This window comes from Rhinoraja longicauda, chromosome 15 (assembly GCF_053455715.1).
Source record: "Rhinoraja longicauda isolate Sanriku21f chromosome 15, sRhiLon1.1, whole genome shotgun sequence".
Classification (NCBI taxonomy): Eukaryota; Metazoa; Chordata; class Chondrichthyes; order Rajiformes; family Arhynchobatidae; genus Rhinoraja; species Rhinoraja longicauda.
The window spans coordinates 45,385,810-45,409,656 of NC_135967.1; the positions used below are offsets into that span (position 1 = coordinate 45,385,810).

Genomic DNA, 23,847 nt, shown 5'->3' on the forward strand with positions numbered 1-23,847 from the left:
GTGTGCGGGGATCGCTGGTCGGCGCGGACTCAGTGGCCGAAGGGCCTGTTTCCGCGCTGTATCTCTATACTAAACTAAAATTGATAGTGAACCAGCCTGAAGAAGGGTCTCGACCCGAATCGTCACCCTTTCCTTCTCTCCAGAGATGCTGCCTGTCCCGGTGAGTTACACCAGCACTCTGTGTCTGTCTTCAACCGAATTTACAAGCAGTACAGAGCAGTAAATGTTCACGGTCAGATCAGTATTTTACTGAACGAGGAATATTTTGGCGGAACATATACGGTAAATAAAGATGATGTTGAAATATTTCACCGCTCCTCCCGTGGGCACACATAATGTTTCTGGTTTAACACCCCATGCAAAGGCTCAGGCACAGTCTCGTTTTAAACCAGTGTTTACAAAATGAACAAAGCATATTGAAAATAATTTCAGCACGTGAAATTCCAGATTTTGCACACTCCCAAATGCGTTTGAAGAGCTGAGAGCTGAGGAGGAAATTCCCCAGCCATAACACAGTGATATTTAACACGAACAAGCTGAAATAGTCAGCAACAAGTCAAATGGGGAATTCAGAAATTCTTTGCCTCGATTGTGCGAGAGTGTCGGAGTGACACTGTCATTGAGTAGATGATTTTTCTCTGCTTAGTTTAGTTTAGAGATGCAGCGCGGAAGCAGGCCCTTCGGCCCACCGAGACAGCACCGACCTGCGATCCCCGCACACCAACACTATCCTACACACACCAGGGACAACTTACATTTATACCAAGCCAATTAACCTACAAACCTGCACGTCTTTAGAAACATAGAAACATAGAAAATAGGTGCAGGAGTAGACCATTCGGCCCTTCGAGCCTGCACCGCCATTCAATATGATCATGGCTGATCATCCAGCTCAGTAGCCCTGTACCTGCCTTCTCTCCATACCCCCTGATCCCTTTAGCAATAAGGGCCACATCTAACTCCCTCTTAAATATAGCAAATGAACTGGCCTCAACTACCTTCTGTGGCAGAGAATTCCACAGATTCACCACTCTCTGTGTGAAGAAATGTTTTCTCATCTCGGTCCTAAAAGACTTCCCCCTTATCCTTAAGCTGTGACCCCTGGTTCTGGACTCCCCCAACATCGGGAACAATCTTCCCGCATCTAGCCTCTCCAACCCCTTAAGAATTTTATATGTTTCTATAAGATCCACTCTTTGGAGTGTGGGAGGAAACCGAAGATGTCGGAGAAAACCCACGCAGGTCACGGGGAGAACGTACAAACTCCGTACAGACGGCGCCCGTAGTCGGGATGGATCCCGGGTCTCTGGCGCTGTGAGGCAGCAACTCTACCGCTGCGCCACCTGAAGTAGAGGCATTTTTGGCCATAGCTTTATTGTAGTTTGTTCAGGGCAGGTTGTTGGTCATATTTATGCCTGGGAACTAGAAGCTCTCAACCACCTCCATCTCTCCACCATTCCTGAAGTTTTTAGTTTTAAAAATAGAGTAATGAAATTTGCCCCCTTTGCCCACGAGTCCACACCGACCACCAATCACCTGCCCACACACTAGTTCTCTGCTACCCCACTTTCACATCCTCTTCCTACGCAGTAAGGGCAATTTACAGAGGCCGATTAACCTGTAAGCCGCACGTCTTTGGGATGTGGGAGGAAACCCAAGCACCCAGAGAAAACCCACGTGGTCACAAACAGAATGTGCAAACTCCACACATACATAGAAACATAGAAAATAGGTGCGGGAGGAGGCCATTCAGCCCTTCGAGCCAGCACCACCATTCTCTTGATCAAGGCTGATCATGCGCAATCAGTACCCCTTTCCGGCTTTCTCCCCACATCCCTTCATTCCTTTAGCCGTAAGAGCTAAATCTAACTCTCTCTTGAAAACATCCAGTGAATTGGCCTCCACTGCCTTCTGTGACAGAGAATTCCACAGATTCACAACTCTCTAGGTGAAAAAGTGTTTCCTCATCTCAGTCCTAAATGGCCTACCCCTTATTCTTAAACTGTGACCCTTGGTTCTGGACTCCCCCAACATCGGGACCATTTTTCCAGCATCTAGCCTGTCCAATCCCTTAAGAATTTAAAATGTTTCCATAAGATCCCCTCTCATCCTTCTAAATTCCAGTGAATGCAAGCCCATCTTTCATCACAGGTATCACAAAATGCTGGAGTAACTCAGCAGGTCAGGCAGCATCTAGGAGAGAGGGAATGGGTGACGTTTCGGGTCGAGACCCTTCTTCAGAATGATTCCTCGACCCGAAACGTCACCCATTCCCACCCATTCATCATATGTCAGTCCCTCCATTCTGGGAAGTAACCTGGTGAACCTACGCTGAACTCCCTCAATAGCAAGAATAGACAATAGACAATAGACAATAGGTGCAGGAGGAGGCCATTCGGCCCTTCGAGCCAGCACCGCCATTCAATGTGATCATGGCTGATCATTCTCAATCAATACAGCATCCGAGGTCAGGTTTGGAGGCCAATTCTCTGAATGCTCTCTCTCAAGAGAGAGCTAGATAGAGCTCTTAAGGATAGCGGAGTCAGGGGGTATGGGGAGAAGGCAGGAACGGGGTACTGATTGAGAATGATCAGCCATGATCACATTGAATGGCGGTGCTGGCTCGAAGGGCCAAATGGCCTCCTCCTGCACCTATTGTCTATTGTCTATTGGAACCTGGGTCTCTGGCGCTGTGAGGCAGCGACTCCACCAGCCGCGCCACCGTGCCGCCCCTCCGGTACTCTAAAATGGTGTATAAACTCAGGGCAAACAATTTGGTATCACATATTAGAAGGATAGGAGGAGATCTTATCGAAACGTATAAGATTATTAAGGGGTTGGACACGTTAGAGGCAGGAAACATGTTCCCAATGTTGGGGGAGTCCAGAACAAGGGGCCACAGTTTAAGAATAAGGGGCAGGCCATTTAGAACTGAGATGAGGAAAAACTTTTTCAGTCAGAGAGTTGTGAATCTGTGGAATTCTCTGCCTCAGAAGGCAGTGGAGGCCAATTCTCTGAATGCATTCAAGAGAGAGCTAGATAGAGCTCTTAAGGATAGCGGAGTCAGGGGGTATGGGGAGGAGGCAGGAACGGGGTACTGATTGTGGATGATCAGCCATGATCGCATTGAATGGCGGTGCTGGCTCGAAGTACCGAATGGCCTCCTCCTGCACCTATTGTCTATTGTCTATTTGAACTAATGGCACTTTCACTATCCTTTAAACAGAGGCACTCGTATCCACGGAGCCAGTATGAATCTCGGGGAAACTTTGGAAGTCCTTTTGCCAACTTGCCCAGAATGTCCAACTCAAGGACACATCGTGGATTGTTAACTGACCCTCAGCAAGGATCGGGGACCTTCGTGCAAATAGTCATCAACAGCAAGTTTCGGCACAGCAGAGGTAACGCTCTTTGCTAATCGCCTAATGAGCTTACTTTCATCGATTACTGTAGAGTTGTGGATAAACCTTATTAAAGTCAGCATGCAAAAGGAAAGTGAAATGATTGGCCTGTTCCTCAGTGCCAATCGTACTCCCTGAAGGATATTAGTGTAGTGCCTCTCTAATAGTTATTAAATGTAATACATCAAGGGGGAAATAAAGGGGAAGTAATAACAGGTTAGTGTAGTCTCGTCTAGTCTAATGTAGTCATGTCTGGTTGAGTTGAGTTGAGTTTAATTGAGTTGAGTTGAGTTGAGTTGAGTTGGGTTGAGTTGAGTTGAGTTGGGTTGAGTTGAGTTGAGTTGGGTTGAGTTGAGTTGAGTTTAATTGAGTTGAGTTTAGACTTTAGAGTTACAGTGCAGAAACAGGCCCTTCCACCCACCGAGATCAGGCCGGCAATTTTCAATTTTGTCGAAGCCAATTAACCCACAAACCTGTACATCTTTGCAGTGTGGGGGAAAACCAGAGCACCCGGCAAAAACCCACGCAGGTCACGGGGAGAACGTAGAAACTCCATACAGGCAGCACCCGTATCGGGATCTGCCTCGGAAGGCAGCGGAGGCCAATTCTCTGGATGCTTTCAAGAGAGAGCTAGATAGAGCTCTTAAGGATAGCGGAGTCAGGGGATATGGGGAGAGGGCAGGAACGGGGTACTGATTGTGAATGATCAGCCATGATCACATTGAATGGCGGTGCTGGCTCGAAGGGCCGAATGGCCTATTCCTGCACCTATTGTCTATTGGCTGTTGAGATTGGACCAGGGTGTCTGGCGCTGTAAGGCAGCAACTCTGCCGCTGCACCACCCCCGCTGCACCACCCCCGCTGCACCACCCCCGCTGCACCACCCCCGCTGCACCACCCCCGCTGCACCACCCCCGCTGCACCACCCCCGCTGCACCACCCCCGCTGCACCACCCCCGCTGCACCACCCCCGCTGCACAGAGTTTAGTTTAGTTCAGTTTAATGGAGAGACACAGCATTGAAATTAGGCCCTTCGGCCCTCCGAGTACATGCTGGCCATCGAGCAGCCGTTCACACAAGTTCCATGTTCTCTCGTTTTCTTATCCACCCTCCACAAGGGGGAAATAAAGGGGGATTGATAACTGTTTAGTGTAGTCTCGTCTAGTCTAGTGTAGTCATGTCTGGTTGAGTTGAGTTGAGTTGAGTTGAGTTGAGTTGAGTTGAGTTGAGTTGAGTTGAGTTGAGTTGAGTTTAATTGAGGGGCGGGGGTACAATGCTGCCGGGGCTTATCGGAGCGGCGCTCCGGAACCTCTGTACAAAAAAACCCCCAAAATAAACAGCGGGGAATTTAACAGGGGCCAATTTCAGCTCCGGCACCTAAACAATTAGCACTGCAACACTGACAGGGAGCAATATAGAATGGCCAATTCAACCTGCAAACTCACACATCATTGGGATGTGGGAGGAAACCGGAGCACCCGGAGGAAACCCACGCTGTCACGGGGAGAACGTGCAAACTCCGCACAGGTAGAAGCCGAGGTCAGGATTAAACCTGGGTCTCTGGCGCCGCGGGGCAAGAGAACAACCAGCTGCACCACTGAGGATGAGTCCCGACCGAAAACATTGATTAATCTTTTAGAAAATGCTGCCTAACCTGCTGAGTTATGCCAGCACTTTGTGTCTTATTTTGATAAAGCAGCATCTCCGGTTTCCAGTGTTTAAAACGAACACTTGGTTGGGTTCTCCTGGAACTGATTAGATAATCAGCAAGTCCAAAGAGTTCCAAATGCTACAACCAACAATATCGCCGAGAGGCAAAATATGGCGGACACTGAAAATCTGAAATAAAATTGAAATCACTCAGCAGGTCAGGCAGCATCGGTGCAGAGAGAGAAATCAATGTTACTGTTTTACGTCAATGGCTTTTCATAGTTCAAGCCAATATTTATTTGTAGAGGCACAATGGAGCAACTGGTCGAGCTGCTGGCTCGTAGCACCAGAGATCCGGGTACGATCCTGACCTTGGCCTCTGCCTGTGCGGAGTTTGCACGCTCTCCCAGTGACCGCGTGGGTTTCCTCCGGGTGCTCCGGTCTCATCCCACATCCCAAAGACGTGCAGGTTTGTCGGTTGAATTGGTCCTCTGTAAAATCTCCCCTCGTGTGCAGGGAATGGATGAGAAAATGGGATAGTGGGTCCATGGATAGGACAGGTTTAGAGGGATATGGGCCAAACGCAGGCAGGCGGGACCAGTGTCGGTGGGACATGCATCGTCTCTTGCCCAGAGTAGGGTAATCGAGAACCATGGGACATGGGTTTAAGGTGAGCGGGGGGGGGGGGAGAAAGATTTAATAGGAACCTGAAGGGTAACTTTTTTATACAAAGGGTGGTGGGTATATGGAACAAGGTGCCGGAGGAGGTAGTTGAGGATTTAGAAACACTTAGACAGGTACATGGATAGGGCCAAATGCAGGCAGGTGGGACTAGTGTAGATGGGACATGTTGGTCGATGTGGGCAAGTTGGGAAGGGCCTGTTTCCACGCTGTATCACTCTATGACTCCATAACATAGAACTAGGTTCTATGAACTAGGAGACTCAGGTTCGATCCTGACTACGGGTGCTGCACTGTAAGGAGTTTGTACGTTCTCCCCGTGACCTGCGTGGGTTTTCTCCGAGATCTTCGGTTTCCTCCCACACTCCAAAGATGTACAGGTATGTAGGTTAATTGGCTGGGTAAATGTAAAAATTGTCCCTAGTGGGTGTAGGATAGTGTTAATGTACGGGGATCACTGGGCGGCACGGACTTGGAGGGCCGAAAAGGCCTGTTTCCGGCTGTAGATATATGATATGATATGATAACTAGTGTGAATGGGTGATCGATGGTCGGTGTGAACTCGGTGGAACAAAGGGCCTGTTTCCAGACCGTATCTCTAAACATGTACCTGAACGTTTATCGTGCGTAATGTAAGGGTGGAGAACAATCTTCAGTGAGCGCTTTTCCAAAGACTGAACTGGTTCTTGTGCCTTCAGTGTGTGTCTCAAATGGCAAGACCTACTCGCAAGGAGAGTCCTGGCATCCGATCCTACGCCCTTTTGGACCAGTGGAGTGTGTGCTGTGTACATGTAACGTCACCAAACAGGAGTGCAGGAAGATCCATTGTCCAGAATCATATCCCTGCAAACACCCACAGAAAATCGCTGGGAAATGCTGCAAAATTTGTCCAGGTAAACGCAATTTTACGTTATGATATTCTTCTAATTCAACCTCAATATCAGAGGCCAGAATTGGTTAAGGCAGGGACTATCCCAACGTGTAAGAAACATTTAATAGACAATAGACAATAGGTGCAGGAGGAGGCCATTCGGCCCTTCAATGTGATCATGACTGATCATTCTCAATCAGTACCCCGTTCCTGCCTTCTCCCCATACCCCCTGACTCCGCTATCTTTAAGAGCTCTATCCAGCTCTCTCTTGAATGCATTCAGAGAATTGAGGCAGAGAATTCCACAGATTCACAACTCTCTGACTGAAAAAGTTTTTCCTCATCTCAGTTCTAAATGGCCTACCCCTTATTTAGACAGGTACATGGATAGGACAGGTTTAGAGGGACATGGACCAAATGCGGGCAGGTGGGACCAGTGTAGTTGGGACATGTTGGTCGATGTGGGCAAGTCAAGTCAAGTCAAGTTTATTTGTCACATACACACACACGATGTGCAGTGAAATGAAAGTGGCAAAGCCTGCGGATTGTGCACAAAAAAGAATTACAGTTACAGCATATAAATTAAAGTTAATACAGAGAAGACAAAATTTAGTCCCTGGAGTTATAAAAGTTAACAGTCCTGATGTCCTGTGGGAAGAAACTCCGTCTCATCCTCTCCGTTTTCACAGCGTGGACTGACGAACCTGTTTCCACGCTGTGACTCTAATTGAGACTTTTGCATTATGTTGAGGTTTTGGTTTATTACTGTCATGTGTACTGAGGTACAGTGAAATGCTTTGGTTTTGTCTGCTATTCACTAAAATCAGATAATACGATATCTAAATACAATCAAGCCAAACTCAAGTGCAATAGACAATAGACAATAGATAATAGACAATAGACAATAGGTGCAGGAGTAGGCCATTCAGCCCTTCGAGCCAGCACCACCATTCAATGCGATCATGGCTGATCACTCTCAATCAGTACCCCGTTCCTGCCTTCTCCCCATACCCCCTCACTCCGCTATCCTTAAGAGCTCTATCCAGCTCTCTCTTGAAAGCATCCAACGAACTGGCCTCCACTGCCTTCTGAGGCAGAGAATTCCACACCTTCACCACTCTCTGACTGAAAAAGTTCTTCCTCATCTCCGTTCTAAATGGCCTACCCCTTATTCTTAAACTGTGGTCCTTTGTTCTGGACTCCCCCAACATTGGGAACATGTTTCCTGCCTCTAATGTCTCCAATCCCCTAATTATCTTATATGTTTCAATAAGATCCCCCCCTCATCCTTCTAAATTCTAAATTCCAGAGTAGACAGAGTGAATGGGGAAGATACAGAGTGCAGAATATAGTCCTCAGCATTGTAGCGCATCAGTCCCACAGACAAAGTCCAATGCCCGCAATGGGGTAGAGGTGAATGGGACAGTGCCCGAGCTTATGGAAGGACCGACAGAGGGGAAGAAGCTGTCGCTGAGTCTGGCTTTCAAGCTTCTCTACCTTCTGCCCAATGCAATCGTGAAGTGGAAGGCTGTGGAATAAAGAGATCTGTGGGAAGGAACTGCAGATGCTGGTTAACACCGAAGATAAACACAAAATGCTGGAGTAACTCAGCGGGACAGGCAGCATCTCTGGGGAGAATTCTAGGTTAACTAGGTTAATTCCCGGAATGGCGGGACTTTCATATATTGAAAGACTGGAGCGACTAGGCTTGTATACACTGGAATTTAGAAGGATGAGAGGAGATCTTATCGAAACGTATAAGACTATTAAGGGGTTGGACGCGTTAGAGGCAGGAAACATGTTCCCAATGTTGGGGGAGTCCAGAACCAGGGGCCACAGTTTAACAATAAGGGATAGGCCATTTAGAACTGAGACGAGGATTTTTTTTTTCAGTCAGAGAGTTGTGAATCTGTGGAATTCTCTGCCTCAGAAGGCAGTGGAGGCCAATTCTCTGAATGCATTCAAGAGAGAGCTGGATAGAGCTCTTAAGGATAGCGGAGTCAGGGGGTATGGGGAGAAGGCAGGAACGGGGTACTGATTGAGAATGATCAGCCATGATCACATTGAATGGCGGTGCTGGCTCGAAGGGCCAAATGGCCTCCTCCTGCACCTATTGTCTATTGAATTGGTGACGTTTCTGGTCGAGACCCTTCTTCAGGCTGAGAGTCAGGGGAGACACAGAGATATGGAAGGGAAAGGTGTGAAAACGAGGCATCAAAGGGGATGAAACTGAAGGAGAATGTAGAATAGATCATTATTAGCTCGGGGAAGGTGACCTATTCCTTCTCTCCGGAGATGCTGCCTGTCTTGCTGAGTTACTCCAGCATTTTGTGTCTGTCCTCGGAATATAGAAATACTTAGTTTAGTTTAGCTTAGAGATGCAGTGCGGAAACAGGCCCTTCGGCCCACCGGGTCCGCGCCGACCAGCGATCCCCGCACACTCACACTATCCCTCACACACCAGGGACAATTTTTTACATTTACCAAGCCAATTAACCTACACACCTGCACGTCTTTGGACTTGTGTCGAGAGTTGGCTTCGTGGTTTTGTTTCCGCAGTCCCAGAGGTGTCAGTGTTTCCCCCTGACGACAGTAAGGAGGTGGGGTGCAGTGAGGAGAACGTTCTCGTTTACGAGTCACTCGTCACTCAGGAGACCGGTCCGCAGAAGTACAGCAAGAAAATCGCCATAACGTCCGACAATCTGGCCGAAGTAGAGGTCCACGAGTGGACTCCGACGAACGGTAAGCCTTCTGCGGCAAACGTACTTGTTAAAAGTTAAAGCCCTCCGGCCCAATTTGCATGTACCAACCAAGATGCCCCATCCACACTCGTATCACCTCTCAGCGGAAATTGTCTTCCATTCCCGGAATGGCGGGACTGTCGTATGTTGAAAGGCTGGAGCAATTAGGCTTGTATACACTGGAATTTAGAAGGATGATGGGGGGATATTATTGAAACATATAAGATAATTAGGGGATTGGACACATTAGAGGCAGGAAACATGTTCCCAATGTTGGGGGAGTCCAGAACAAGAGGCCACAGTTTAAGAATAAGGGGTAGGCCATTTAGAACGGAGATGAGGAAGAACTTTTTCAGTCAGAGAGTGGTGAAGGTGTGGAATTCTCTGCCTCAGAAGGCAGTGGAGGCCAGTTCGTTGGATGCTTTCAAGAGAGAGCTGGATAGAGCTCTTAAGGATAGCGGAGTGAGGGGGTATGGGGAGAAGGCAGGAACGGGGTACTGATTGAGAGTGATCAGCCATGATCGCATTGAATGGCGGTGCTGGCTCGAAGGGCTGAATGGCCTACTCCTGCACCTATTGTCTATTGTCTATTGTCTATTCATTCTGCTGGGACCTTCGTGTTGAATGTCGTAGTCAAAGAGTCACACAGCTTGGAAACAGGCCCTTCAGCCCAATTTGCCCATGCCGACCAAATGCCCCATCTACACTAGCCTCCCCTGTCTGGGTTTGCTTGCAAAACATTTCCTATCCATGTACGTGTCCAAATGTCTTTTGTTGTAGTCCCTGCCTCAACGACCTCCTCTGGCAGCTCATTTCATACACCCACCCTTGATGTGAAAAAGTTACCCCTCAGATTCACATAAAATCTTCCCCACCACTCCCCACCTTAAACTTACATCCTCTGATTCTTGTTTCCCTACTCATAAGATCACCATAAGTCATCGGAGCGAAATTGGGCCATTCAGCCCATCGAGTCTACTCCGGCATTCAATCATGGCCGATCTGTCTCCCCATATCCTTTGATGCCCCTCCTAATCGAGAACCTATCAAGCTCTGCTTTAAAAATACCCAAAAGGCTTGGCCTCCACAGCTGTCTGTGGCAATGAATTCCACAGATTCACCACCTTCTGGCTAAATAAATTCTTTCTCATCTCCATTCTAAAGGTACCAGCCTTTTATTCTGAGGCTGTGCCCTCTGATCCTAGACTCTCCCACTACTGGAAACATCCGGTCCACATCCACTCTATCAAAGCCTGGGTAAAAGACTCAATTCATTCACCCTATCTGTTCCACACAATATATTGCCTCTCAATTACTATTTTTTTCTATGTATCCATCTCCATCATTCTGTGCAGCGAACCAGGAGAATATACAAATCTGTCCTTCTCTTTCACATGCCGACCTAAGTTTAAGTTTAACATCAGGTAGGCTGTGGATTTTAGTTTAGTTTTTAGTTTAGAGATACAGCGCGGAAACAGGCCCTTCGGCCCACCGGGCCCACGCCGACAAGCGATCCCCGCACACTAACACTATCCTACACCCGCCAGGGCCAATTTTTACATTTACCAAGCCAATTAACCTACAAACCTGCACGTCTTTGGAGTGTGGGAGGAAACCGAAGACCTCAGAGAAAACCCACGCAGGTCACGGGGAGAACGTACAAACTCCGTACAGACGGCGCCCGTAGTCGGGATCGAACCCGGGTCTCCGGCGCTGCATTCGCTGTAAGGCAGCAACTCTAACGCTGCGCCCTTTTTCTGTGGCTAACCCCTTCACACTCCTAAAGAGTAAATTATCGGGGGGAAACGAGGCAGGACCTGCTGGAGTGACTCAGCCGGTCAGCCAGCATCCCTGGAGAACGTGGATAGGTGACATTGCAGACCGAATGAGTATGAAGAAGGTCACGGATTTGAAAGATGACCATTCTATCCCCTCCACAGATGTTGCCTGACCCGCTGAGTTACTCCAACACTTTATGCCTTCGCTTGTGAAAAGAAGGCAGAGGATTTCTCTGAAGGACATGGATTGGGGGCGTTTTGGGTCAGGACCCTTCTTCAGACTGAATGAGTAACTGGGGTAACTGCTCCAGCACTCCGTGTCTTTTATGTTCCAATAATTTACCCTCGTTAGGAGTGTGAAACTGTTAGCCACACAGCGAAATTCGCAGCCCATCTGACGTTAAACCTCAATCCTGGCAAGTCGGTCAACATCTGAAAGCGACTGTGCAGGAAGGACCGAAGAGAGACACAAAAAGCTGGAGTAATTCAGCGGGTCAGGCAGCATCTCTGGAGGAAAGGAATAGGTGATGTTTCGAGTGGAGAAGTAGGGGTTCCGACCAAAAACGTCACCTATTCCTTTTCTCCAGAGATGCTGCCTGACCCGCTGAGTTACTCCAGCTTTTTGTGTCTACCTGACCAAGAATGACAGATATGGATTTCTCCCTTGTTCGAAGAAACTGTTCCTACCTGCTGGTTATGGTTTTTTCAGTCATCCCGATGAGAGGAGTGGGATGAGAGTGTGGCCAGGGTGTTGTGCGTCCTTGATCATGCTGGCCGCCTTTTTTATACAACCTCTGCCACAGAACGCTGTGGAGGCCAAGTCAGTGGATATTTTCAAGGCAGAGATCGATAGATTATCGATTAGTACGGGTGTCAGAGGTTATAGGGAGAAGACAGGTGGGCGTGCACGGTGGCGCAGCGGTAGAGTTGCTGCCTTACAGCGAATGCAGCGCCGTAGACCCGGGTTCGATCCTGAATACGGGCGCCGTCTGTGCGGAGTTTGTACGTTCTCCCCTGACCTGCGTGGGTTTTCTCTGAGATCTTTGGTTTCCTCCCACACTCCAAAGACGTACAGGTATGTAGGTTAATTGGCTTGGTAAATGTAAACATTATCATATCATATCATATATATACAGCCGGAAACAGGCCTTTTCGGCCCTCCAAGTCCGTGCCGCCCAGTGATCCCCGTACATTAACACTATCCTACACCCACTAGGGACAATTTTTACATTTACCCAGCCAATTAACCTACAAAACTGTACGTCTTTGGAGTGTGGGAGGAAACCGAAGATCTCGGAGAAAACCCACGCAGGTCACGGGGAGAACGTACAAACTCCTTACAGTGCAGCACCCGTAGTCAGGATCGAACCTGAGTCTCCGGCGCTGCATTCGCTGTAAAGCAGCAACTCTACCACTGCGCTACCGTGCCGCCCTAGTCCCTAGTGTGTGTAGGATAGTGTTAATATGCAGGGATCGCTGGGCGGCGCGAACCCGGTGGGCCGAAGGGCCTGTTTCCGCAATGTATCTCTAAACTAAACTAAACTAAACTAAACTAAACTAAACTAAACTTAACTTAACAAAACTAAACTAAACTAAACTAAACTAAACTAAACAGGAGAATGGGGTTAGGAGGTAGAGATAGATCATCCATGAAGGACAGAATCCCCCTCGTTCTCACCTTCCACCCCACCAGCCAGCGTATCCAACAAATCATCCGCCAACATTTCCGTCACCTACAACGGGACCCCACCACTGGCCATATCTTCCCATCCCCTCCCCTTTCTGCGTTCCGCAGAGACCGTTCCCTCCGTAACTCCCTGGTCCACTCGTCCCTTCCTACCCAAACCACCCCATCCCCGGGCACTTTCCCCAGCAACCGCACGAGATGCAACACCTGTCCCTTTACCTCACCTCTCAACTCCATCTATCCGGGTTCAATCCCGCCAGATATCCGGGTTCAATCCCGACCACGGGTGCTGTCTATACAGAGTTTGTACGTCATCCTCGTGACCACGTGGGTTTTCTCCGGGTGCTCCAGTTTCCTCCCACACTCCCAAGACGTACAGGTTTGCAGGCTAATTGGCTTCGGTAATATTGTAAATTGTTCCGAGTGTAGGATGGTGTTAGTGTGCGGGGATCGCTGGTCGGTGTGGACTCGGTGGGCCGAAGGGCCTGTTTCCGTGCTGTATCTCAAAACTAAACATTTAATTCATCGGTGGGGAGATCAGTCCCGTTGATGGACCAAGCAGTGTCTATCACTCTCTGTGATTTGTCACCTTGTACCGCAACACACACTGAAATACATTCACATTGGCTTGAAATTTGAGGTACATAATATCATGAGGGGCAGAATTAGGCCATTTGGCCCATCGAGTCCACTCCGCCATTCAATAATGGCTGATCTATCTGTCCCTCTCGACCGACCCCGTCCTCCTGCCTTCTCCCCGTAACCCCTGGCACCCGTACTAACCAAGAATCTGTCAATCTCGGTCTTAAAAATATCCATTGGCTTGGCCTCCACAGCCGTCTGTGGCAATGAATCCCACACATTCACCACCCTCTGACTAACAAAATTCCTCCTCATCTCCTTCCTAAAGGAACGTCCTGTCTGTGGCAATGAATTCCGCAGATTCACCGCCCCCTGGGATGCTGATTTAACATGGCAATTTGACTCCCGGACGATTGGAAGGCTTTCTTTATGATCTTAATGTTTAGCGTAAGGAGCATGTATGGACATGTCCCGCAGCACAGATGCAGTGTGGTGATATAAGACACTGTACTTGCAAAGAGACGTTGAGAAACAGCTGACGGAGATAGTCAGAGATGGCGAGGCAAAGCCCTGGGCACTACAACTAAGCCCTCAAATTATTTTTAATGACCTCCAGAACAGCATCCTTGCAAACAAAGTGGATTTGAAACCAAAATTCTCCCAACGCAGAGAAATTTGTTTTACAGTCTCGTAAAACCTCGGCAGTGAAAGATGGTGACAAGCAGTAAAGATATCGGTCTGCTTTGGTACCTCCCGTTGAATGTATTGCCAGATGAATAAAGTTAGTTGCTGCACAGAAGCAAACTGTGGCATGCGTCCTTAAAATAGATTTATACCTCATTGGGATTGGATTGCACGAAGATTACTTGATTCGGTACAGTTTTTCCGAGTGGCTTCCAAAATAGCAGAGGGGATTATATGTGTAAGCTGGTAATGCACTGCGCACAAAAGTGCTAGGAGTTTGTTGGAAGCGTACAATGTGCCTCTTTTATTCAGAGATGGGCAATGCTCGTGAGCATTAGCAGCGGGCTGGCACCGATCACTGCAGGAGTGAACAATGCAGCAGTTGTGCCCACTTGCCGGGGAAAATAATGCCAGGAACCTTAACGGCAAGAGTCAAGACTCAAGAGTGTTTTAGTGTCACGTGTCCCAGACAGAACAATGACATTCTTACTTGCTTCTTACTTATGTTGAAAGACTGGAGCGACTAGGCTTGTATACACTGGAATTTAGAAGGATGAGAGGAGATCTTATCGAAACGTATAAGATTATTAAGGGGTTGGACACGCTAGAGGCAGGAAACATGTTCCCAATGTTGGGGGAGTCCAGAACAAGGGGCCACAGTTTAAGAATAAGGGGTAGGCCATTTAGAACTGAGATGAGGAAAAACTTTTTCAGTCAGAGAGTTGTGAATCTGTGGAATTCTCTGCCTCAGAAGGCAGTGGAGGCCAATTCTCTGAATACATTCAAGAGAGAGCTAGATAGAGCTCTTAAGGATAGCGGAGTCAGGGGATATGGGGAGAAGGCAGGAACGGAGTACTGATTGAGAATGATCAGCCATGATCACATTGAATGGCGGTGCTGGCTTGAAGGGCCAAATGGCCTCCTCCTGCACTTATTGTCTATTGTCTATTGCAGCACAACAACAGAATGTGTAAACGTAGCACACGGTAAACAATATAACAAACAAAAAATAGTTCAGTATGTGTATATGTATATATATAGAAACACAGAAAATAGGTACAGGAGGAGGCCATTCAGCCCTTCGAGCCAGCACCGCCATTTGTTGTGATCATGGCTGATCATCCACTATCAGTAGCCCGTGCCTGCCTTCTCCCCGTATCCCCTGATTCCACTAGCCCCTAGAGCTCTATCTAACTCTCTTAAATTCATCCAGTGAATTGGCCTCCACTGCTCTCTGTGGCAGAGAATTCCACAAATTCACAAATCTCTGGGTGAAAAAGTTCCTTTTCACCTCAGTTTTAAATGGCCTCCCCTTTATTCTAAGACTGTGGCCCCTGGTTCTGGACTAACCCAACATTGGGAACATTTTTCCTGCGTCTAGCTTGTCCAGTCCTTTTATAATTTTATATGTCTCTATAAGATCCCCCCTCATCCTTCTAAACTCCAGTGAATACAAGCCTCGTCTTTTCTCAAATGTATATATACATATATATATACATATACATATACATATGTATATATACATATATATATGTATATGTATATGTATATGTATATATATATATATATATATATATATATATATATATACATTTGATCTTATTGAGGTGCATAACATTATGAGAGGATTAGATCGGGTAGATACACAGAATCTCTTGCCCAGAGTAGGTGAATCGAGGACCAGAGGACATAGGTTTAAGATGAAGAGGAAAAGATTTAATAGGAATATAAGATCTCGAAACGAAAAAGTTTTTCGCTGCACCGCAGCACACGTGACAATACTAAGGGCGGCACGGTAGCGCAGCGGTAGAGTTGCTGCTTTACAGCGAATGCAGCGCCGGAGACTCAGGTTCGATCCTGACTATGGGTGCTGCACTGTAAGGAGTTTGTACGTTCTCCCCGTGACCTGCGTGGGTTTTCTCCGAGATCTTCGGTTTCCTCCCACACTCCAAAGACGTACAGGTATGTAGGTTAATTGGCTGGGTAAATGTAAAAATTGTCCCTAGTGTGTGTAGGATAGTGTTAATGTACGGGGATCGCTGGGCGGCACGGACTTGGAGGGCCGAAAAGGCCTGTTTCCGGCTGTATATATATGATATGATATGATATGATAAACTAAACTCTAAAGTCTAAATCCTCTCCCCTGCCCGTACCACCAGCAATGTGGCAACTTGGCTCACTTGTTTGTTACCCCCGCCTCCATCGCCCATCAATCTGCCAGCCACATCCAGCTGAAAAACTCACAAGCACCGCATTGCCATCCATTAAGTCCATCACTGCACTCAACTGAACCAGAGTCCGAAGAAGGGTCTCGATTCGACCCGGAACGTTACATATTCCTTTTCCCCAGAGATGCTGTGATACAGGTGTTGCAAGACCTGCCGACTTACTCCAGCATCTATCTTTGTCGATCTTTATGTTAAACCAGCATCTGCAGTTCCTTCTATCATGAGAGGAATAGATCGGGTAGACGCACAGAATCTCTTGCCCAGAGGAGGGGAAGACTAGGCCCAGATTAGGAGCAGAGGACATAGGTTCAAGGTGAAGGAGAAAAGATTTAATTGATTTCTGAGGGGTAACTTTTTCACACAAAGGGTGGTGGGTGTATGGAACGAGCTGTTGGAGGAGATAGTTGAGGCAGGGACTATGGCTTTGTTTAAGAAACAGTTAGGCAGGTACATGGATAACCATCGAGCGTCTCTGCCTCAACTACCTCCTCCAGCAGCTCGTTCCATACACCCATCATCCTTGGTATTATAAAAAATGGCCATCGGATTCCAATGACATCTTTCCCCGCTTGCCTTAAACCTGTGGCCTCTGGTTCTCGATTCCCCTATTCTGGACAAGAGACTCTATGAGTTTATGAGTTTATCCATCCATTCCTTTCACGATCTTGTACACCTCTATAAGATCACCCCTCATCCTCCTGCGCTCCAAGGAATAGAGTCCTAGACCGCTCAACCTCTCCTTGTAGCTCACACCCTTTAATCCTGGGCAATATCCTCGTAAATCTTCTCTTTCCAACTTTTGCTAACCTGTCAGCGGAAAGACATTACACGATTACAATCGAGCCCTTTACAGAGTCCTCCTGCACTCAAGGGCTCATAAGGACATTAGGATTAGGAGTAGAATTAGGCCATTCGACCCATCAAGTCTACTCCGCCATCCAATCATGGCTGATCTATCTCTCCCTCCTAACTCCATTCTCCTGCGTAATCCCCATACCCTCTGACACCTGCACTAGACAATAGACAATAGACAATAGGTGCAGGAGTAGGCCATTCAGCCCTTCGAGCCAGCACCACCATTCAATGCGATCATGGCTGATCACTCTCAATCAGTACCCCGTTCCTGCCTTCTCCCCATATCATATCATATCATATCATATATATACAGCCGGAAACAGGCCTTTTCGGCCCACCAAGTCCGTGCCGCCCAGCGATCCCCGTACATTAACACTATCCTACACCCACTAGGGACAATTTTTTAACATTTACCCAGCCAATTAACCTACATACCCATACCCCCTCACTCCGCTATCCTTGAGCTCTATCCAGCTCTCCCTTGAAAGCATCCAACGAACTGGCCTCCACTGCCTTCTGAGGCAGAGAATTCCACACCTTCACTACTCTCTGACTGAAAAGGTTTTTCCTCATCTCCGTTCTAAATGGCCTACCCCTTATTCTTAAACTGTGGCCCCTTGTTCTGGACTCCCCCAACATTGGGAACATGTTTCCTGCCTCTAATGTGTCCAATCCCCTAATTATCTTATATGTTTCAATAAGATCCCCCCTCATCCTTCTAAATTCCAGTGTATACAAGCCCAATCGCTCCAGCCTTTCAACATACGACAGTCCCGCCATTCCGGGAATTAACCTAGTGAACCTACGCTGCACGCCCTCCATAGCAAGAATATCCTTCCTCAAATTTGGAGACCAAAACTGCACACAGTACTCCAGGTGCGGTCTCACCAGGGCCCGGTACAACTGTAGAAGGACCTCTTTGCTCCTATACTCAACTCCTCTTGTTACGAAGACCAACATTCCATTGGCTTTCTTCACTGCCTGCTGTACCTGCATGCTTCCTTTCATTGACTGATGCACTAGGACACCCAGATCTCGTTGAACTCCCCTTCCTCCTAACTTGACTCCATTCAGATAATAATCTGCCTTTCTATTCTTACTTCCAAAGTGAATAACCTCACACTTATCTACATTAAACTGCATCTGCCATGTATCCGCCCACTCACACAACCTGTCCAAGTCACCCTGCAGCCTTATTGCATCTTCCTCACAATTCACACTACCCCCCAGCTTAGTATCATCTGCAAATTTGCTAATGGTACTTTTAATCCCTTTAATCCCACTAATTAAGAATCTATCATAGAAACATAGAAACATAGAAAATAGGTGCAGGAGTAGGCCATTCGGCCCTTCGAGCCTGCACCGCCATTCAATATGATCATGGCTGATCATCCAACTCAGTATCCCGTACCTGCCTTCTCTCCATACCCCCTGATCCCTTTAGCCACAAGGGCCACATCTAACTCCTTCTTAAATATAGCCAATGAACTGGCCTCAACTAGCTCCTGTGGCAGAGAATTCCACAGATTCACCACTCTGTGTGAAAAAAAACTTTCTCATCTCGGTCCTAAAAGACTTCCCCCTTATCCTTAAACTGTGACCCCTTGTTCTGGACTTCCCCAACATCGGGAACAATCTTCCTGCATCTAGCCTGTCCAACCCCTTAAGAATTTTGTAAGTTTCTATAAGATCCCCCCTCAATCTTCTAAATTCCAGCGAGTACAAGCCGAGTCTATCCAGTCTTTCTTCATATGAAAGTCCTGCCATCCCAGGAATCAATCTGGTGAACCTTCTCTGTTCTCCCTCTATGGCAAGAATGTCTTTCCTCAGATTAGGAGACCAAAACTGCACGCAATACTCCAGGTGTGGTCTCACCAATGCCCTGTACAAAGTACAACTGCAGCAGAACCTCCCTGCTCCTATACTCAAATCCCCTCGCTATGAATGCGAACAAACCATTCGCTTTCTTCACTGCCTGCTGCACCTGCATGCCTACTTTCAATGACTGGTGTACCACGACACCCAGGTCTCGTTGCATCTCCCCTTCTCCTAATCGGCCGCCATTCAGATAATAGTCTGCTTTCCTGTTCTTGCCACCAAAGTGGATAACCTCACATTTATCCACATTATACTGTATCTGCCATGCTGATCAATATGATCATGGCTGATCATCCAACTCAGTATCCTATACCTGCCTTCTCTCCATACCCCTGATCCCTTTAGCCACAAGGGCCACATCTAACTCCCTCTTAAATATAGCCAATGAACTGGCCTCAACTACCTTCTGTGGCAGAGAATTCCACAGATTCACCACTCTCTGTATGAAAATAAACTTTCTCATCTCGGTCCTAAAAGACTTCCCCCTTATCCTTAAACTGTGACCCCTTGTTCTGGACTTCCCCAACATCGGGAACAATCTTCCTGCATCTAGCCTACCTATCTCTGCCTAAAGAAATTTCTCCTCATCTCCTTCCTCAAAGAACATCCTTTAATTCTGAAGGGATAACGTCCTTTATACGATGAATTACACTATTGGAAAGTGACTTTATTTTACATCATGAATGGGGGATAGGACCTGAAATGTTCGAGTTCATTATTTTGCCCCACAGGTATTGTACATCACATAACCATGGAGAAAATATCGAGGAGAGACTTTGAGAAACAGATTAATCTTGGATCGTTCAAATTCTTCACAAGGACGACTCAGAGTAAGTAAAACAACACAAAGTCTTCGAATCGCAACGCCAGTGGAATAAACTAAGTGAGAGTGCATTGTTTGAAGTGCCAGAGGTTTGTGAATATGATGACTGTTCTACCAGCTATTGTAGTTTGTTGTCAACATTAAGACTTTCCCACTCTCTCCATCCCTCCCCATCCAAGTTCTCCGACAAGTTCCCTTGCCCTCCTGATTGAATTTTACTGATTGTACCCCTCGTTGTTGCCTTCCCCTCATCTAACAGTGTACCATTCTACATTTCCTTGATCGTCAATCCCCTTTGATCTGTGTTTTCACACCTTACCCTTCCACGTCTACATGTCTCCCTCTCCCCCGACTCTCAGTCTGAAGAAGGGCCTCGACCCGAAACGCCACCCATTCCCTCTCTCCAGAGATGCTGCCTGTCCCGCTGAGTTACTCCAGCATTCTGTGTCTGTTTTAAGTCTAGTCATTGCAGATTGAGGGCAGGCACGGTGGCACAGCGGTAGAGTAGCTGCCTGACAGCGCCAGAGACCTGGGTTCGATCCTGACCTCGGGTGTTGCTTGTATGGAGTTTGTACGTTCACAAGTTCATAAGTTATAGGAGCAAAATTAGGCCATACAAACCCATCAATTCTACGACATTCCATCATGGCTGATCTCTCTTTCCCTCTCAACCCCATTCTCCTGCCTTCTCTCCATAATCTCTGGCACCGTTCGACCATGTGGGGTTTCTCCGGGTGCTCCGGTTTCCTGCCACATTCCAAAGATAGACAATGGACAATAGGTGCAGGAGGAGGCCATTCGGCCCTTCGAGCCAGCACCGCCATTCAATGTGATCATGGCTGATCATTCTCAATCAGTACCCCATTCCTGCCTTCTCCCCATACCCCCTGACTCCGCTATCCTTAAGAGCTCTATCTAGCTCTCTCTTGAATGCATTCAGAGAATTGGCCTCCACTGCCTTCCGAGGCAGAGAATTCCACAGATTCACAACTCTCTGACTGAAAATGTTTTTCCTCATCTCAGTTCTAAATGGCCTACCCCTTATTCTTAAACTGTGGCCCCTTGTTCTGGACTCCCCCAACATTGGGAACATGTTTCCTGCCTCTAACGTGTCCAACCCCTTAATAATCTTATACGTTTCGATAAGATCTCCTCTCATCCTTCTAAATTCAAGTGTATACAAGCCTAGTCGCTCCAGTCTTTCAACATATGACAGTCCCGCCATTCCAGGAATTAACCTAGTAAACCTACGCTGCACGCCCTCAATAGCAAGAATATCCTTCCTCAAATTTGGAGACCAAAACTGCACACAGTACTCCAGGTGCGGTCTCACTAGGGCCCTGTACAACTGCAGAAGGACCTCTTTGCTCCTATACTCAACTCCTCTTGTTATGAAGGCCAACATTCCATTGGCTTTCTTCACTGCCTGCTGTACCTGCATGCTTCCTTTCAGTGACTGATGCACTAGGACACCCAGATCTCGTTGTACGTCCCCTTTTCCTAACTTGATGTGCAGGTTAAGATGTGCAGGTTTGTGGTTAATTGGCTATTTTCAGAGGGCCTTCGATAATGTTCTGTATGCGGGGCTGCTATGCAAGGTGAGTGCCCACGGTATCAGAGGGCAGCTACCGGCATGAACGGCAGGTTGGCTGGATGGCGGAAGGCAAAGAGTGGCAATAAAGGGGGCTTGTTCTGGTTGGGTGCCAGTGACTGGCGGAGGATCGGGGCTGGGGCCGCTACTCTTCACGTTGTATATGAATGATTTGGACGATGAAATTGATGGCTTTATGGCTACGTTTGTGGATGACACAAAGAATGGTGGAGGTTCAGGTAATGTGGAGGGGGCAAGGCATCTATCTGCAAAAGAACTTGGACAGGTTGGGCGTTCACAAGTTCATAAGTGATAGGAGCAGAATTAGGCCATTCGGCCCATCGTCTACTCCGCCATTCAATCGTGGCGGATCTATCTCTCCCTCCTAACCCCATTCTCCTGCCTTCTCCCCATAACGCCTGACACCAATCCTCATCAAGAATCTATCCATCTCTGCCTTAAATATATCCATTGACTTGGCCTCCACAACCGCCTGCGGCAATAAATTCCGCAGGTTCACCACCCTCTGACTAAAGAAATTCCTCCTCATCTCCTTCCTAAGGGAACGTCCTTTAATTCTGAGGCTGTGACCTCTGGTCCTAGACTCTACCGCCAGTGGAAACATCCTCTCATCACTTACGTACGGTTCATGGAATGATGCAGGAAAGTAACGTGCTTTGTTGTCTCATTCATTTCTTAGGCCGATGGAAGATCTTCAAGGAGGGAGAAGAGCAGATCAGCGAACGGTGTATGAGCCAAGGGTGCAAGGCAGAGTTGGAGGATCTGCTGAAGGTTTTACAGCTGAACAAGTCCGAGAAGGCGCACTGCTGAAGTTGGGAGGGGAGGGAGCAGAGGAAGCTGAGGATGGGCAGTGTGAGAGTGAGTGTGACTCTGCCCCTGAGAACCGGGCCTGTAGCTGGACTGCAGTGTGGCTCTGTTCAAAGCCAGAGCACCCTGAAAACCACAACGTGAATCACCACACGACAGAAGGGAAAAAACAGGTCCACAAAGTGAAGATAGACGCAAAAAGCTGGATTAACTCAGCGGGTCGGACAGCATCTCTGGAGAAAAGGAATGGCTGACTTTTCAGGTCGAGATCCCTTCTTCAGACTGACTCAGCCAATTTATCATCGTGACTTTTTTTTTGCATATCTTTCATTCATTTGTTCGATATCTCACTATATCTCCGTCTATATCTCTCGTTTCCCTTTCCCCCGACTCTCAGACCGAAGAAGGGTCTCGACCCGAAACGTCACAATAAACAATAGACAATAGGTGCAGGAGGAGGCCATCCGGCCCTTCGAGCCAGCACCGCCATCCACCGTGATCATGGCTGATCATCCACAATCAGTACCCCGTTCCTGCCTTCTCCCCATACCCCCTGACGCCGCTATCTTTAAGAGCTCTATCTAACTCTCTCTTGAAAGCAATAGACAATAGACAATGGACAATAGGTGCAGGAGTAGGCCATTCGGCCCTTCGAGCCAGCACCGCCATTCATCGTGATCATGGCTGATCATCCACAATCAGTACCCCGTTCCTGCCTTCTACCCATATCCATTGACTCCGCTATCTTTAAGAGCTCTATCTAACTCTCTCTTGAAAGCATCCAGAGAATTGGCCCCCACTGCCTTCTGAGGCAGAGAATTCCACAGATTCACAACTCTCTGGGTGAATCACCCAGTCACTTTTCTCCACTGAGTTACTCCAGCTTTTTGTGCCTATCTTTGGTTTACACCAGCATCTGCAGTTCCTTTCTACACAGTTAAGAAAGTGAAATCTCAGCATTTTTCTTTCTTTACGATAAGGAAGAGTGCCTTTGAAGATGAAAAGGGAAATGGAGAGTGAGCCGAGTATGTATTTATTTGTATTATAAAACACTATTGAAATTACTAATGTGATCTTAATTCTTAGAGTGCAATTAGCCTTCCATTGTATGTGTGTTACTATCCATCATGTCTAATGCTTCTCTTGGTCTTATGTAAAGTCTCATTATCCTGTCTGCTGAATACGTTGACATTAATCTTGAGGGAATTTGGACTTTATTTATGTACTGACGTCGTTTCATGCTACTTTTTTTGAAACTAATAAAATATAACCAATCTTATAAAGTTCTCTTGTCATTTTACCATGACATATTCAGGCGGTATAAAATCATGAGAGGCCTAGATTGGGTAGAACTTTATTTCCCGGTGTGGAAATGTGAAAGATTTTCTAAGATGGCCATCACTTTACCATGAGAGGGGAAAAGTCAAAAGGAAGACTGGTCCAAGTGGACCCATTGGACCCAAACCTCTCCTTCATTGGTGCAGCATCTTCTCTCCCTCCTCCCCCCCCCTCCCCCTCCCTTCCCCCTCCCTCCTCCCCTCCCTCCCCCTCCCTCCAAACCCCCTCCCC

At 47.5% G+C, this 23,847-nt stretch overlaps 1 protein-coding gene across 1 annotated transcript in view; it reads left to right on the forward strand.

Annotated features, from left to right (window-relative positions):
- chrdl2 (chordin-like 2) overlaps positions 1 to 23,495 on the forward strand; it is a 69,726-nt gene extending 46,231 nt beyond the window's left edge. Inside the window, exons 8-12 of the mRNA XM_078412040.1 lie at positions 3,227 to 3,401; positions 6,431 to 6,625; positions 9,163 to 9,345; positions 19,768 to 19,866; positions 22,151 to 23,495. Coding sequence (XP_078268166.1) covers positions 3,227 to 3,401; positions 6,431 to 6,625; positions 9,163 to 9,345; positions 19,768 to 19,866; positions 22,151 to 22,281 — 783 coding nt within the window. The 3' untranslated portion in view covers positions 22,282 to 23,495. The remainder of the gene's footprint in view (positions 1 to 3,226; positions 3,402 to 6,430; positions 6,626 to 9,162; positions 9,346 to 19,767; positions 19,867 to 22,150) is intronic.
- The last annotated feature ends 352 nt before the right edge of the window (positions 23,496 to 23,847 follow it).